This window comes from Echiichthys vipera, assembly GCF_963691815.1.
Source record: "Echiichthys vipera genome assembly, chromosome: 23".
NCBI lineage: Eukaryota > Metazoa > Chordata > Actinopteri > Perciformes > Trachinidae > Echiichthys > Echiichthys vipera.
Genome location: NC_139848.1, coordinates 12,887,608 through 12,905,258, shown reverse-complemented (window position 1 = coordinate 12,905,258; position 17,651 = coordinate 12,887,608). Strand labels below are relative to the sequence as shown.

Sequence of the window (17,651 nt, the reverse complement as noted above, 5' to 3'; positions counted from 1 at the left end):
GTCTGAGTTTAAGATGCCACTAGCATCCTGATCCGTCACCGAGGCTGCCTGGTGCATGCTGAATTATAAAATGATATGCTCTACTAGCATAGGCTGGTGTCTCCCTGGACGTAGGATTAACCCTTTTTAACCATTCAACCGTTTTTCATCTGCGGGCGAAATGAGCCCCCGCTTTGGTGAGTGGACTCACACCGTGCAGTGTTATGTATGATTTGAGAACTAGAGGGCATGATGCGACTACAGGTGTTCTTTGGGCCATGTGACGGGAATTTTCAGACTATTTAGCATTTAGCACAGCCTATTTATAGGTCAGTTTAAATATGTAATGAGACTTTTTGACTTTGAAAATTCATATAACATTTTGTCTCGACGTACCCCAGTTTGGGAATGACTGTACTACATGAAATTATAAGTAGTGGTAAGTTAACTGGTAAGCTAAAATTGAAACACGTTGAGCTTTCGAGCTGATAACTGAACAAATGTAAACGAAAAGATTGTTGCTGAAGAGTTGTGTTAAGTGTTGCAGCTGAAGTTGAAGCAAGGGTTGAAGTGTCAGTTGAGGACTAAAAGTGTTTAAAGGGACAGTCGACGTTTAAACGTTGAACAGAGTTGAAGTGTCAGTTGAAGTGAAAGAGATGGACTATGGTCTGGCATATCCATTGGTACGACTTCCATTGGTACCAGCCATGTCACGCAAGGTTGTCCGGGATTGGGCCAAATAATAATCCAAAGTTGTCAAAGGAAAAACTGACCTGGCTGTTTACAAAGGAGCTCATTTGACCTCTCACCTCAAGATGGCCACATTAAGTTAATCCCATGTATTTTTTTTTGCATGCAGGCCAAATGTGTTGTTTTTAACAATTCTAAAATGGTGCACTTGAATATCCCTAAACAGTCTTTGAATTGCATGAATCTTGTATGACTTGAGAGATGAGACTCTTGTGGATTCAATGAGCCCAATTTGTATTCATGTGTAGTGAGAACGTTTTGTGTCTGTACGTGTATTTACCTGAACGTCCTTTAGTCTCTGCTCCATTACAGGATACTCCGTGACAGCCGTGGATGGGATGGCCAGCTTGGCCTCGCACTGTTGTAACCATGCCAACAGTGTCGATATGGTATCTTTATAACGAGCCGGGGGCAAGCTCTCCAAAACTAGAGACAGAGAGATATGTCAGAGAGGCTGTGTGTCGTAGCGCTGCCAACAGCAAAGACAGAATCACACTTCTTACTTTAATATCCAAACACGTGGGCGAATACCATCCGGAATACATATTTTATAAATACAAATCTTCTATCCTGCAGTGTGAGAAAGCTGCTGTCGTTCTAGGTTGCTTTGGGAAAGTTTGTCACTTTTACTCGACTTAAAGTCATAATCTGTAAGAGTTTCATCTGTTTAATTGTCTGTTAAGTTACAATTGCAGACATGGTTTTCCACATTGTGACATCCTTGGACAGATGGAGATATATAACGTACATGAAAAGACACAAGTGTTATTTCACTGCCTGGCCATGTTCTGATGCGTGTAAAGGTCTGTGTGGTTAGCCTTTTAGGTGAGTTAATGAAGATAAACACAGTGCAGGCTGCACGTAATGCCAATGCGTTGCCTGACACGGTGCTGCCTGGCTCCTTATGATTCATTCGTCAGCCCCCATGTCACCATGAACTATATCGCATGTTAGCGTTGTCATTGAAAGCATGTTGGCATGCTGATAATAGGGCCAGTACAGCCTTGGACAGCTGTTGAACTGACTTAAGGAAATGTGCTGACCTGACTTCAGAAGCAGAGAGAGAGCGAGAGAAAGAAAATCTATTTTTCATTTAAATAATAACTCCTGCATTCCTTTTAGAGAAAATCGCTCCTATATGCTTGTCATCTGTGCCTACTTGAATTTGGCAGAATAATCCATTTGTGCATCCTATACACATCCATGTATGAGTAGTTGAATGTGTGGTGTAGGTGAGAAAAGTGTGGTGTGTGTGTGTGTGTGTGTGTGTGTGTGGCACGATGGAAGAAGCTGTCTAAATGAGTAAAAAAGTATGTCTGTTTGGCTGTCAGCATATTCTCGTCTCTCTTCCTTTCTTCCCGCCACCCTCTACATTTTTCTCCCTCAGTGTCAGCGTCATTTTCTCGGTGGCTTTATTTTTTGTTTTCTCATTTCTCTCCATCATTGATATAAATAGCTATCTGCTTTGGTTTTGCTCCGCGTCTGTCTGATTTTGTTTTTCCCGTCTCGATGGCCACAGCTTTCAGCTTGCTCTTCTATCTCATTAAGTCTCATTGTCACTGTTTTCACAGAGAGCATCTTAACACTCACGCACAGCGAGAGTAACTGTGAGTCACCTGCGTAAGACGAGTGAAAAGGTGAAACCACATGGGTGAGTGCTGCTGACAGACTTAAACGTAAACCAGCTCTGAAATTGGCCTTGTGACATGTGATGTGAGCATGTTTAGTGTCAGAAAAAAACTCCCAGCTCATAAGTGCCTTTGAATTAAATTGTCCCTGATTTATTTTTTTTGAGAACGTACATTGCTTGAAACGTTGCAGTGTTACTTATTGTGGAAATTATTACCTCCCAAAAAGCCCACAATAACAGACAGGACACATCCAACCGCAAACAAGGACAATTACTACTCATTGTATTGCAAATTTCGAACCCATGGATGTTTTATATTTGTTAAACTTCTACAGAAAGAGCGGAGCGTAAAAAAAAGCAATTTTAAAATAAATGAAATTGAAAAATCACATGCGCATCTTTCTGTTTTATGACCCTCCCTGCAGTATTTCAATTTCAAGCGGTTCACTTTATTGTGGAACTTGCAGGAATGTAAACTCAGTGACTTGCACGGCTCTCATGCGGTAGCCTACCTCCTACCTCCATCTACTTGCATCTGTACGTCATATGAGTAGGCTACAGTGGCTGGGCCTTAAACACAAATACATCAGTTGGGACTGAAATAAGACGGTAAAAAAAAAGGAATACTCTAGTCATGAAATGCTGTAAACGCATGATTTTTTTGGTTCCCATGCCCAGTCCCCCACAGACCGATCTACTGCCCCTCATATGAACATTAAGAACATTAAGGTGAATGTGTTCTTCTTGTCTGTACAGTTTTTATGCAATGAGCAGCATGAGATGTACACAGATAGCATGTGACGGCTGTGAGCATTCATTTTTGGTATTGGTATTAATACATGATTGTTTAAATATTTATATTTTAACAATTTTAATGTATCTCTGCCATCACGCATGGCTGCTGAGCATGAATGCTTTAATGTAATAAGTGGCACTCATAATCTGGTTCATTTTTCCCTAGAAAGAATTTGGCTAGTGGAAAATCTGATTAGCTGGTGACTTTAAAAATCAACTAACCATGTTGGCTGCTGTTAAAAAAAGTCCATTTAAAGCCCTGCAAATAAGGGGTACGTACTTGTAAGTTAAATGGTGCTTTATACCCTGACATTAAAATCCTAATCCAATACACAGGTCCTAGATCAAAGCAAATATATATACAGGTAAAGAGTATACAGTATAGAGTACAGATGTTTTTCGAACAACAACAAAAGGCTGAGGCGCCTGCCATCTCTCTACCATCACTAAAGATGGCCAAATAATGATATTGGTATTATAAAATGGCCAATTGCACTCTGTTATGACTGCGCAGCATTGTGATTGAGTGACCCATTGATCCTCAAAATATTGAAACATGAGCCAACAGCTACAATTGCTGAGAAGACACAGCCATAATCAATGTGAGCACAGCTGCGTTTGCTCTAGAAAAAGGCCTGTTTGGTCTATTTCTGTGATATTTTGAAGGTGAACTACAACTCTTACATGACGCTGTTTGTTTTAACAGTATTTCATCCCTGGAACTGTATTTCCAGTCTTGAGAAAGCTTGAACAGATTCTGTATCGTTAAATGTATGTTCTGTTTCCTGATAGTGTGGTAATTTTTTTAAATTAAAAATATTACAGTATTCTAGAGAAAGGTGGCTACTGAGACAAATAAAATAATCAGGGTGGATATAGATGTTTCTTTTGTTACTTTATATCTTGGTAAAATACCTGAAACAGTAAGGATGAATACTTATCGAAGATACTTTTGGCAAACTGTGTGAGAGCTATAACTAGGAAATGGTTGCAACTAGACCCTCCAACATTGGACCAGTGGCGCAGGATCATCCAAAAAATTTACTTTATGGAGAGACTTACTTTTGTGCTAAGGCTTCAGCTGTAAAAAATGTACTGAACGCTGGGAAAATTGGATTGTGTATGCACTTTGAATAATGTGACATTATGCCACAATGTATTTTTAAAAGAAAACTTTGATTTTAACGTGATGATCTCATGTCATTTGAACAATTTCTCTGTACATGTATGTAAATAAAAAAAGATTCCATGAGGTTTGAGGACTGAACTCACAGAGCGCTCTACACTGCAGTTGTCTGAAACATTATTTATATTTGGTCAATACTTTCAAAACAAATTCACTTTTGATTTAAAAGCATTTAATTTGATTGTTATCAGGGAGAAATATAGTCATTTCAGCACTATTACACACGTGTACGTATATCGACAATTGTGCTAATGTACAGTATTCTCCAAGCTATTATTGCCCCTTTTATTTTACAATGTATAAAATAGCAACATTTGAACAAAGGAAGTCACATTTACTCATTTTTCCATCAAGATTAATAGATGGTACTTCAAGCTGTGTAATAGAGGTACTTGAAGCAGTTCAGGTCTCTGCGATCTTATATATCTGACCCATTTTGACGGCCGACTCTTAAATTTCTCCAAATGTAATTTAGAGTGAATGTCAGTCTTTCCGTGAGGTAGATTACGTGCACAGTCCCTTGCCAGACCTCCAGTGTCGGTGCGTTGGGTTGTAGTAGCCGTTTCCTTGTTATAGCCTTCTTTGCTTCAGTCAATAATAGCTTCATTAGATGCTATCGATTGGATGTGTAATGCCATGGTACAAAAATACATTATATTTTAATTAATTGTCGAGTCATTTGGCCGACAATCAAGAATCGAGAATGACATGCCAGAGAGATGAAAGCCATCTGAACCAAGAAGAAATCCTTCAACAATTTGTTCCACTACCTTGATGTCTCTTATTAGCGGGTGTTCGTACTGTGTTTCTCCATCCAAACCCTCGCCAGTTGTGTGAAGTTGTGGGTTTCCACTGTAATTTACAAATGTTTTCCCATTCATCCCCAGATAGGACCAAGTCTCCCTCCCTTTCCCATCTACATTTAATATGCAGGCTATTTGAATTCCAGTAGTCTTGGAAACCTTTGTATTAATAATAATTAATAAACTTAAACAAAAACCTTCAGGATATCACTTCTTCCTGCCACTCTAAATCATATTCCCTTTTGAGATCGCCAAAGCTTTTCACAGACTCATTATGTATAAAGCAGCAGTAAGCCCTAAGGCCCCTTTCTGTCCACATTTTAAATCTATTGTCTCTCCTGTTTGCAATAAACTCCACGTCATAAGCACACCAACATAATATGTTTTCTGCATCCTTCAAATTGTATTCCCTAACTTCCTTGTGCCAGGTTTTCAGTGTTACTTTATCCAGGGGTAATTCTTATTTGCAAGACTGTCTACGAGTTTTTTGTCTGCCATTACTGCCTGTAAGGGTGGATCCGCAGAGCCTTCCTCTTCTATTTCCTTCCACCTGGCCCTGAACTGCGAGTCACAAAGATACCGCAGGGTTCGTATCTGAGCTGCATAGTAGTAGTGTTTTAAATATGGCAGCTCTATCCCTTCCTTGTCTTAAGATAATTGCATAACTTAGAATTTTACGCTTTTTATTTTATTTTTACCCATCCAGATGTATCGCGAAATTCATTTCTGCCGTTCATGAACTGATGATGTCAGGATCACTGTCCTGTCAGGCCCTTCCCTCTTCCTTTTATGTGAGTTTTTCTCCTTCTGTCTGTTTTCTCCTGCTTGTGTCTTTCCCTTTGTGTTTGTCTTTTGGAGCTGGTAGGCGTGGTTCCGCCCAGCTGTGGCTCATCCTCTCCTCAGCACCGACTGGATAAAAAGCCAGATGTGACCCACATTCGGCGCCAGACCATTGTTCGCATTCACGTGGTATCGTGTCTCTCTTGGTTGGCTACCATTACTTATGATCGTTTTCTCTATCCGTGTTTCCATCCTTGTTCATTGTTAATTGTTTCTTTGTTTCTTTTGTTTTAGTTTCCAGAGTACCTGTTGGTCTACCATCCATTCGTGTTTTTCCCTCTGATCCCAACGTTTGTTCGTCATCGTCTACAGCGGACCCCCTTCCCTGTTCTCCCCGCTTCCTGGACACTGTTAGTTGTTTGTTTGTTTAGATTAAACGTTCCTTTACTTATTACTCTGTGTACATGTCCACATTCGGGTTATTCCCCGCACTGTTCTTGACAGACTATCACTAATTTCAATTGGTAGAGATAGGAGAAGATACAACTGGCGGGTCAGAACGGCCATTTTGACTGATTCAATCCTTGAAGTTAGACTGAGAAAAAGTAAGTGATTCCATCTGGAGATGAGGAATACAGTTGGTTTAAAATAATTTTGTTATGTCTCGAGGAAGATTAATTCCCAGATACTTAATTGATTTTTTTTTACAACTCAGCCTGTAGTTACCAAATCATCTGGTAGGTTGAAATTCATAGATTGAGTTTTCTGTATATTTATCTGATAGCCTGATCATTTAACCAACACATCCATTGACGACATAAAAGTTGTTCGGGATGTTGAGGATAGTTTATTTTCATGTAGCATTTAAAATACCTTGTTTGATAAAATGCTCAGGCTTTTACACATTTTTCAGGGAACTCTTTTCTCCATTTAGATAACAAGACATTACTTTGAGTTCATTGTTAAACAGCTCCAGGGCAGCAAGACTATAAGTCTGCGGTCATTTGTCATGCAAACATCCAAGGATTTGCCTACAAAAGTTATGAGGTAATAAACTTAATGTAGCAGTTGGTACTGATGGATCCATTGTTCCACCCATGGTGTGCAAAAGAAAAACAACTGAAATGGCCTGAATAAAATCAGCTCTCACTGCTCAATTTCCTTTGGTAATATTGTCGGATCATATTAGTGGGAGCGTACCTATCTTCCCCGGGTCCTATGTTCCCTGCTTTGCTGTTCACAGAAAGAGCCCTATGTTCCCCGGTCTGTAATTTTCTCCACAAACAGTTCAGTTCATCAATAGGCCTATGTAGACCCTGACACTACCCCTAACCCTGCCCACCCCCTAACCCTAACCGTTACCTCTAGCCGTACCAAAATGCTGAGTTAAATCAGCCAAGGCAAAGGCTTATGCGACCGGGGAACATAGAACCCTCTTTAGGAAAACCTCGGGGAACAAAGGGGCTTGGGGACATAGGGGTGACCCCATATTTGTACGAGAAATAGTAGCATTTTAGGTTGTAGTCTTGTGTCGCCACCACATATGGTTGTCGTAGTATCAAGTGTCGTATTCATTTCTGGGACATAGCCTACTTGCCAGTTGGTAATACAGAGAACTTAAATCCTAACAATTCTCTTAAATGCACTTAGTCTGCTAACATGCTCGCCATGGAAATGTGATAAAGGCCTGGTTACATCATCATCATCATTCATCTTCAACCGCTTGTCCCTGTCGGGGTTGCGGGGGGCTGGAGCCGATCCCAGCTCAGAAATAAATTCACGTCTTCTCCAAACAGGCATTGATAGTGACTTGGTACTTGGTACTAGTGCTTGGTGACATAGCAACTACAGGTAAACTACTGTAGTTGTCAAGCTAAAGGCTAACTATTGGGGAAACTGTGGCGCAAGAGGTAGAGCAGTTGTGCTTTTCACTACATAGTACTTACAACTGTATGTGACCATTGAACAATAAAGTTAATCAACTTAGGTTTAACAGGCTATTGCTGGTGACTTGGTACTTGTGCTTGGTGACATAGCAACTACAGGTAAACTACTGTAGCCATAACCATGGTCACAATAGCTCTCAAGAGTAAGCTTGATTTACTGACCATTAATTGTCAGCTAAATGTCATTTAGTAAGCTAGTTAGCTTTGACATATTTGAACCTGCTGACAGTTGAGGCAGTAAAATATGTACAGTGAATCCCAGACAGTGGACCACAGTCAAGTAAACAGTGAGTTCTAGTGTCTTTAATGATACTTATGTCCACAAATAAGGAGGTTGAAAAATAAATTAAGAATGCAGCACTTACTCTAACCAACGATATTCTCTAAATATTAAAACAAAGTGAAATTAAACAAAAGCAGGGTCCATAATTTCTAGCATAAAAGGTCAACTCTGCACTAAATGAATTGCTGGGATTAAGATTTTGCAGTGCATTAGCATCTCTCTCTCTCTCACCCAGTTGTAACTGCCTCTCTCTTGCCCTCAGATCCTCCAGGACTTGGTTGTAGTGCTCTTTGAAGGCATCAATGTCGGCGTCCAGGAAGGACGGAGGCTCCTCTGCCCCTTCCTTCTCCTCCTTCAGCTCCTTCAGCTGCTTCTCCAGAAGGTCCACCTGAGGCTGCAGGGAGGCCAGACGAGCCACCTCTTCCTGCCAGGGCAAGAAGGGGAAAAACTGCTACATCATTTACGAACCGATAAGGGAGACAGAGTGTTACCAGTGTTTGAATACACTAATGAATAGGAAGCCAAGCAGGAAATTGGACCAGCTCAGCAAAACCAAAGACAGAACATGGAGAAAATCACTGCTGTGTCATCATCGGAAGAGAAGTGTATAGCTGAATCATTTGGTTTGTGTTCACCGCCCCCTTTAAAAGCGAAAGTTTAAATTTCTAGCTGGCTTATCAGCTGATATAGTGGCTCTGGCAGAATCCTTAGAGTCCTGTTTTAATATGCACTTAGTGCTAAAATACTGAGGCCAACGCTAACAGGTATTGACCAGGTCTTGTTTTCTTTTTTGCAGATTGTTGGTGCTTGGGGAAGTAAGTGTGTAGTATAAAGTATAGAGCAAGTAGAGGGAACTATTATGATGACATAGCCTACCTTTAATCCCTGTTTCCTATTAATGTTAGCAACCAGCCTTCATCTATCTTTTAATTTGATATTACTTATTTAATAAGTAATATAAATGACTTCTCTTTCTTTAGGATACTACAATGTTAATGAGTTTAAATGTATTTACACCTACTTGTTTTCCTGTTATTTCATTCATTTATTTGTTTTCATTAAACAAAAACAGTATTTTAGTTTGACTCATGTCATCTCAGGTAATGCTGGCTGGTGTATCTGGGGTGGAAGCTTCTCCAAATCCCTTAAAGAGCAGGACAGAGCAGCCAGCTATATAAACTCTGACAGCATGTAGGACTGGCTTCAAGGGGAAATCACAAACACAGTAGGTAAAGAATTTTATTGATAAATCGGATGGCTCGAATCAAGCAATCTGATTGTTAGCCATGAAATAATTCCGATAAATAGCACGGCTATGATTCGGTCCAATTCCTTGATTCTATATCACTCCGCTATCTTTAAATACAATGTAGGGACTTGTAGATACAACATATTTATAAAAGTTTTTGGTTAGTCTTATTTTTTTTTTTTACAACGATCTCTGGTATTGGAAATGCCAATCAACTGTGTCGGATATTTCAATCAGCTGTGCCGCTTATAGGGTGGAGAGTGCTATCTTTACTGGGTAATAACAGGTTTTTGCCATTCAAACTGCATTTGAAACATCTATCTCCCTTTATCCGTCTGAAGTGAAGATCTCATATAAAATCCAACCCTGGGAACTATGACTCTACTTCCAGTCTGTATACTAAGCTATGCTGCTGGCTCTAGCTTCATATTTAATGGACAGCGGAATAAGTCTTTTCATCTAACCCTTGGCAAGGAAACGAATTGGGTAACACAATTTTCCCAAAATGCCAAACTGATACGTTTCAGCAGGCTTTACTCAAACAGGAGGAAACAGCCCATTTGTTGAGGACTATTTTCAGCAGCGGATTAATCCGTATTTAGTGATCTAGCGAGTATTAAGGATAGTTGGACAGTGTATGTGGGATTGAGTCAAAATAACCTACAGCGTGTGGGGGTCGTATATAAGAAAAACATAGAATATCACCGATATTCCTTAAAGCAACGACCTTATTTCTAATTTCAGTTGTGTTTAAATCACATAAAAAATGAAGAGGATCAGTGCAGGGGAGCTGCAGGATGGAGCAGGTGGGGCGGGTTAATCTTCACTGAACTATCTCTGGGTAGAGGCTTTGAATGCAGCTGTGTCTTATCCCCCTGTAACACTGAGTAAGTTAACACTCTAGCCTAAAGCAAGGAGACACACTCCTTATGCATGAACAATGTTAGAAAACACAGGCATTTATAACCTTGACGGAACAGATTTTCATAAACTGACAGATGGCGGCATGGTCTGCCTTTGGGAAGGTTGTTTTAAAAGTTTCGGTAAATATTTTAGTTTCACGGAAATCTTCCCTTTTTCAGATAAAGATCGTAACTCAGAAAGTGTTTATGTGTGGCAGCAAGTGTGCGTTCCCCATTTGTGTCTATGTGTAGGCAAGTGAAAACGTGTGGGCGCACCTCTGAGCTTAACCTTGTTTGTGTGAATGTGTCTGCAGTTAGACATATCCCCAGATAGAAATCGAAGCACTCTGTCTCTTTTTTCTCTCCCAGATTCATCTGCTCATTTCTCTCTTAAATTTCATTCATCTTTTGTCCATTTCCATTGGTATTTCTCTCTTACTTTGAAAGCCATATTCCCGTCTATAACTCCTCTCTCTCTCTATCTGTTTTATGACCTTAATTAAACCGCCCATCCTCTCATCTCTTCTTTTAGAAGTTTGTTTTCCCAAAACTGCTTGACGCTGCTCTTCTCCTGTTCTGATGTTATCTAAATTAATCTGTGTGTGTGTGTTTTTATAATACCGTTCAATACTCATTTCGTTTAAAGCAGATGTTATCAAAGTCTGACACTACACCCACATTGCAAAATTGGCAGTAAAAGTATGCAAATTTCTTTTTAGTGCTTTCTTTCTCCAATGTTCCTATGGATGTACAGACAATAATCATTGGATTGCTTTGATACTGAAGAAAAGTTAACACCCCAATGATCCTCAGGCAAGTCATAGGTAGCATTCATTCCCCTATAACTTATAATGAGACTTTTGGGAGTAGGAATTTATATATTTCTAAAGATATTATTTTTTTGGCCTTTTGTGCCTTTATTTAGTTTAGTGCAGCTGGAGAGAGAGAAGGGGTGATACGCAGCAAAGGGCCATAGGTCAGAATCAAACCCGGGCCATTGTGAGAATGGCACAACAGCAACCCATGGACGGATCATGAGCCAATGGGCCTCTGGGCACAGACATGTAAGAGGCCCCCCATTATGTCTACTTAGGAACAACACACCCAAAATCAAAGAGTCTATTTTAAGTCGTTTTGTAGTAATTTTGGGTCTCTCTGTGGTCATTTTATGTCCATTTTTAGTTCTTTTGTCTTTGTAATTGGTTTACATCTATTTTTAACCATTTTGCGTGTCTTTTCCATCTTTTTTTTATCTTTATGTGGTCTTTTTGTGTCTATATTCAGTCATTTAGCATCTCTTGCGGCGAGGACTATGTATATGAGGCTGAGTGTAGGATTTTTTGACATTAATTCAACTCTTGTGTCTATCTCCCTTGCGCAACTCCCCGTCAACTCCCCTATGCTTCCATGGAGAGGCCTTACAGTTTGCTGTGTAGATCAATACCACGATCGATCCTCTAACCCCTCTGGAGGCCGGAGAATTAGCTTAGCCTGACATCACAACTGGAAGCAGGGGAAAACAGCTAGCCTGTCTCTGTCCAAAGTTTCAAAGAATTTGATGACCAGCAACGGGGCGCCTGTGGCTCGGTGTGAGAGTGGGTCATCCTCCATTCGAGAGATTGGTGGTTCGATCCCCACCTCCCCCGGTCCGCATGTAGAAGTGTCCTTGACCAAGACACTGAACCCTGCATTGCTCCCCTTGCTGCGCATGGGTGTGTAAATGTGGTGTGCATGGTTAGATAAGATGGTATGTAGATGTCCACTGCCATCAGTGTGAATGTCTGTATGAATGGGTGAATGTGACAAACACTGTGAAAGTGCCTTGAGTAGTCAGAAGACTAGAAAGGCGCTATATAAGTACAAGTCCATTTAACTTTAAATGTTATTATCTAACACAGTGTATCTGGTTTGTTTACTCTGTACACCAACAGAAAAGTATAAAGGAAAGATGTTGTGGTTGTTGGTCAAGCCTTCAGCTGTAACACTCATGGAGACAATACAGACGGATCTCTAATGCTTCGGATCTGCGCTGAAATTAATGAATACATAACATAAACATACTTACAGAATAGTGCTGTGACAAAGAGATGCATGAAAAGAGACAGGAATTCAACAAGCCGAATAAATAAGAAATGTATAAAGAAGAAATGGAGAAATGAAAATGAAATGAAAATATAGCTAACAACAGATGGATTTCAACAACACCGAAACAAAAAGAATGAAATGCTTATGTGATGTTTATCAGTGTGGGTCTGTGCGGTGAATAATGGATTTTTCAAATACACCATTTCACTTACCCGGCATCGTTCAAGTTGTACTTTGAGCGGTTCTGGTTCAGATGCTGGAGGTGCCTGGACTTTGAGCCAGTTCTCACTGTTGTCCACAGCCTGCTCACAGTGCTCAAATAAGTTGTAGAACGCAAGCACCTGCAGGACACACACACACACACGCACGCACACACGCACACGCACACACACACAAACACACACACACACACACACACACACACACACACACACACACACACACACACACACACACACACACACAGCAGCACATTTAGAATAAAGGTGAAAACCCCTGAGTTCAATTCTCACAAAGACACAAGCGAACACCAACGCAACATATGTCTTGCTTCATAAAAACTCCTTCCTAGTTTGCAGTAGAGTTGCATGATGATAACTCATATCCGAACCCATGATAACCTGAGAGCGAGTCATATCACGGTAAAATTCTACCTCTCTACCTGGGTAGAAACGTTGTTGTTTAAAGTCAATGCGTTCTCTCCTATTGTGTCAGATTGACACAGAGAAATTTGCCGATTTACTGTTTATAGTTTTCATCAATGAAGAGGAAATTAAGAAACTAGAATTTTAAAAATATCAATTGCAAAACATTCTAAAATAACTTTTAAAACCATTTATGCATAAATATGAACACATATAATGGGTTAAAGCAAACAAGAAATAATATTAATAATAATAATATTACAAATAACCCAAACAATTGCATAAATATTATCACTGGGAAGAAAGAGTTTGTCCTATCTATTACACCTGCCTCTGGTCTCTGGACTGGGACAACAAAACCCAGAAAAAATAGATAACAATTATACACATCAAGATCACTTTACGAGTGAAGTTGAGTAATATGCAGCCTGTAAAAACAGTATTTAATGTTTATTTAATGTTTCTTCTGGGGCCTATCTGTAGAGCTTGACCCATATTAGCTACTGAAAAGTCCTAAAATAATAAAATAATAAGAAATAAAATAATTTATAATAAATAAAAATAAATAAATACAAATGTTTAGTCTCTAGGAAGTCCCCCATATTCTGGAAATGCAATGCTTAATTGCTGGAGTAACAGCTTTAAAAGGGTGTTGTTCGGTCATTTGTCATCATCATCATCAATACATTTTCAACTCAATTCAATTCAGTTTTATTTATAGCGTCAAATCATAACAAAACACTTGTATATACAGCATGAGTATAAGCACTGGTAGACTTGTTCTGCTTATTCCTAATTCTCTTTCATCGAGTGTCAAGAAATGTTCCAGTGTAAGTTCCCAAACTCTTCTTCAGTCAAGGAAACCGCTCAGATTTTTTCCACAACAGCAACCACGATCCAGGAGCTCTATACATACCCATGGACAGATCATGAGCCAACGGGCCCCTGGGCACAGACATGTAAGAGGCCCCCCATTATGTCTACGTAGGAACAATACGTAAATAATACGTAAACAAGAGTCTATTTTAAGCCGCTTTGTAGAAAGTTTGGGTCTCTCTGTGGTCATTTTAGATCCATTTTTAGTTGTTTTGTCTTTGTAATTGGTTTGCATCTATTTTTCACCATTTTGCGTGTCTTTGTCGTAATTTTTTTGTCTCCATGTGGTCGTTTTGTGTCTATATTCAGTCATTTAGCATCTCTTTGTGATTGTTTTGTATCCCTATATCAGGGCCCCCTGGGCCTGTGCCCAGTAGGCCCGTTCAGTAATACATCCATGTATATACCACTGTGGAGTGGAATATTTTAGGGCGATGCGGTGTTACAAACATTAGCTTATATAAAAAATGAACTTGAGAAGGCAGCTAAATTACAGTGGTAATTTGTAGTAAAAACAAAAAAACAAACAGTGGTGTACCTTTGTCTGGTAAGCGAGCCATGCCAGCCTGTCTGCCAACAGGCCACAGAATCCCACCCAGCGCTGGTTCAGCTGCTCCGCTGCCTGGGCAATGTCATCAGCACGACTTCCCTCTGGGATGGGGTGGGGTGCAGAGAAAGAGAGGGGGCTGTCACACACACAAACACACACACATATGCACAGTGATCCATGCTTCACAGGGCACGACTGGTCTCTATGTGGGGGACGGGCATAAATACACACACGCTCCATGCACAGAAAGTGTTGTGAATGTCATTTGTAGGTGAGGTGAGGTGAGACATCAATATTCTGCACATATGTGAGCTCCAAAACTGTTTATCTGCCTGCCCACTCAACACAGGGACACACTATGCACTCACGCCTGCTGCAGACCTTTTTTTTGATATAAATGGCCAATTTAAAGTGCATGTTAAAGTCTAGTGCTCAAAAAATAAAAACCTCCAAGAGGTTCCAGGAGGGAAATATCAATGTTAAAGTTGTTAAAGATGGATTCACGCTGCTGCCTCTAAAAGGGCAAAGTGAAGATAATTGGACCTCAAAGGCAGCATCCCGGCTCGCATGTCTCAAGATAGCGTCTCACTCCTGTAACCGTACCTCCATTAGGTCCATTTACATTTACATGTCGAGCATTTGGTTAATGCTGTTTTCCAGTAAAGGTTACTATAAATACATTAGCATAAGCTTAATTCTAAGTGGCATCACATGTAACCTGGAACTTTAGCAATCCCACATTTACCACCACTCTGCTGAAAATGTCTCCTGTTTGAGTGACAGTTGCTAAAACCATCACATTTGTGTAATACGCTTATTTGATTTCTTGCAGAGTTAGATGACTAGATTGCTAACACTCCTGTGTCTGTGCGGTATAATAACTAGCTAGCAGCCAATTGGCCTAGCTTAGCAGCAAAGGCAACAAAATCTGTGAATGAGCCTTTAAAGAAATGCGGAACTATCCCCTTACATGCACTTTTGATTTCTTGATGTAACATATTTTTATTCAAATGTTTAAAAATGACTGTACCTAATTTATATATTTTCTTTACTGATGTACATTATCCAAAATGTTTCCAACAATATGCAAACCAAAAGAAATCCATAATTTTATTCAATCTTGTTGGGTCTTTTGTCGGTTTGATCTGAGTTCAGAGCGGTCATTGTCACTTCAGATACCCCTCGGCTCTGCGTTGGTCAGATACCCCTCGGCTCTGCGTTGGTCAGATACCCCTCGGCTCTGCGTTGGTCAGATACCCCTCGGCTCTGCGTTGGTCAGATACCCCTCGGCTCTGCGTTGGTCAGATACCCCTCGGCTCTGCGTTGTTGTTTTTCTTTGGGGGTGGCAGAAACTAGCAGATGCCATTAGAAGCACACAGCTTGATGTAATGATTTTGAAGCTTTATTAAGATTTTTTTCAGGCTTTAATAACATTTGTCTTGTTGTAGCTTGATGTAATGCATTTGTGAGATTATTTTCATATAAAAGAAAGAGGTTTTTTTTCTCCCTCCCACGCACACACACACTCACACACACACACACACACACACACACACACACACACACACACGCACACACACACGCACACACACAGAGACACATCCACACACAAACACACACGCACACACGCACACACACACACACACATACACACACACACACACACACACACACACACACACACACACACACACACAGTAAGTTGAGCAATGTTCTGGCATGTTCTCTTTGGATGGTGGTTAGAGCGGTAAAAGTATGCACTGAGTGTTTCCCTGCTTTAAGAAGCCCCAACAATTGCACAAGGACAGAAGAGAGGACGGACGAGAGGAAACATCTCTCTCTTTCCGTCTGTTCCTCTCTCTATCAGTGTTTCTATGGAGACACGGAGAGAGGGTGGGACAGGTGGAGGCGTTGCCATGGGGACAGACAGGGCGTGTTCGTGTGTGTATGTGTGTGTGTGTGTGTGTGTGAATGAGTGTATGTAAGTGTGAGAGTGCATGTTACCCTGCTCGACCAGGGTCTGCGCCGTGCGCGTTGCTTCCTGAAGCTTTCGGTACTTCTCTGGTCGCTCTCTTTCTATCGCCTGTGGCAAAGAGACATAAAGGTGGGGAGAGAGAGTGATGGGGCAGAGTAAGAGATGGGAAGTTAAAGGACGAGAGACGGAAAGAGAGAGGCAGCAATGCCAAAAGAACGACAGGCCGAAGCAGAGAATTATTATTTATTACAAAGAAAAAATCAATGTCCAATTCAACAGACTATTACTTCCAAAGGATAACGTCCTCTGTAGCTTTCATCAACCTCTGATCTTTTTCTGCTGCGACATTTAGAACAACCTGAGCATGTCTGGTCTTTTTATGAGCAAAAAAAAAGGCTTGAGGAGACCAGATAGGTCATTGATCGTTTTAAAGCCTAATTCTGGGATGTTTAGTATTTCAGCAGAAAATGGTTTGTAATTTGACAAAGGTTAAAGTTCAAAATTTTCTGGAAATACGCTTGAAGCAAGCTCTGACATAAAAGCTGGGTAAAGAAATATTTAAGGGTTGAAACTACCTGTAGCTTACAACAAAGGATCACATGGTGGATTCACTATAACGCCCGGTCCATCAGACGAACAGTCATGTCAGACTAACTTCCTGTCATCTCACCACTTTGATGCTCGTCATCTCTTTTTTTAACAGAGATATATGTTTCAGTACTCTAATTAGCTGATAGCTGTTAAGAAACGTAACATTTGCTTTTAGTTTCACATCAAAAGCTAACCTGTACAAGGAAGCCTGCAATGGTGGACGAAATGTTCCTTTCATGGCAGTTTAACATCTTATCTTGCAAGACCAGAGCATCAAGTTTGTAGGAGACATATTGTTCATTTTCTGTTTTGTTTATGTGTTGTGCACATTTATGCCAATAGGTGACAGTGTTTGTTAAGGCCTCCGGTTTTTCTATAAAGGTATGTGGGTTAATCAGCGCAGGTGCACACACCAGGAAGCCATATGTTTTTGACCGTGCCAGCAACGTGCCATATTGTGTAACGGCGTGTTAATTGTGGATTATGGTAAGTTGAGCGTGACTTTGTTGTGAATTTTGTAAATAAGTTTGTTGTGCCTCAGCTGTATAAAAAAAATCGACACAAACGGAAAGGTAAATGTTTGGAAACTGACTTGTGTAACACTACACCTCATTACCAGCACATGTA

At 40.4% G+C, this 17,651-nt stretch overlaps 1 protein-coding gene across 7 annotated transcripts in view; it reads right to left on the bottom strand.

Annotated features, from left to right (window-relative positions):
- Nucleotides 1-17,651, bottom strand: part of dmd (dystrophin) — a 350,545-nt gene that overhangs the window by 147,766 nt on the left and 185,128 nt on the right. For all 7 annotated transcript variants that reach the window (XM_083937926.1, XM_083937922.1, XM_083937924.1 and 4 more), the window contains exons 21-25: nt 16,463-16,541; nt 14,447-14,559; nt 12,601-12,729; nt 8,384-8,576; nt 1,010-1,155 (exon numbers count right to left, since the gene is read on the bottom strand). In XM_083937926.1, coding sequence (XP_083794052.1) covers nt 1,010-1,155; nt 8,384-8,576; nt 12,601-12,729; nt 14,447-14,559; nt 16,463-16,541 — 660 coding nt within the window. The remainder of the gene's footprint in view (nt 1-1,009; nt 1,156-8,383; nt 8,577-12,600; nt 12,730-14,446; nt 14,560-16,462; nt 16,542-17,651) is intronic.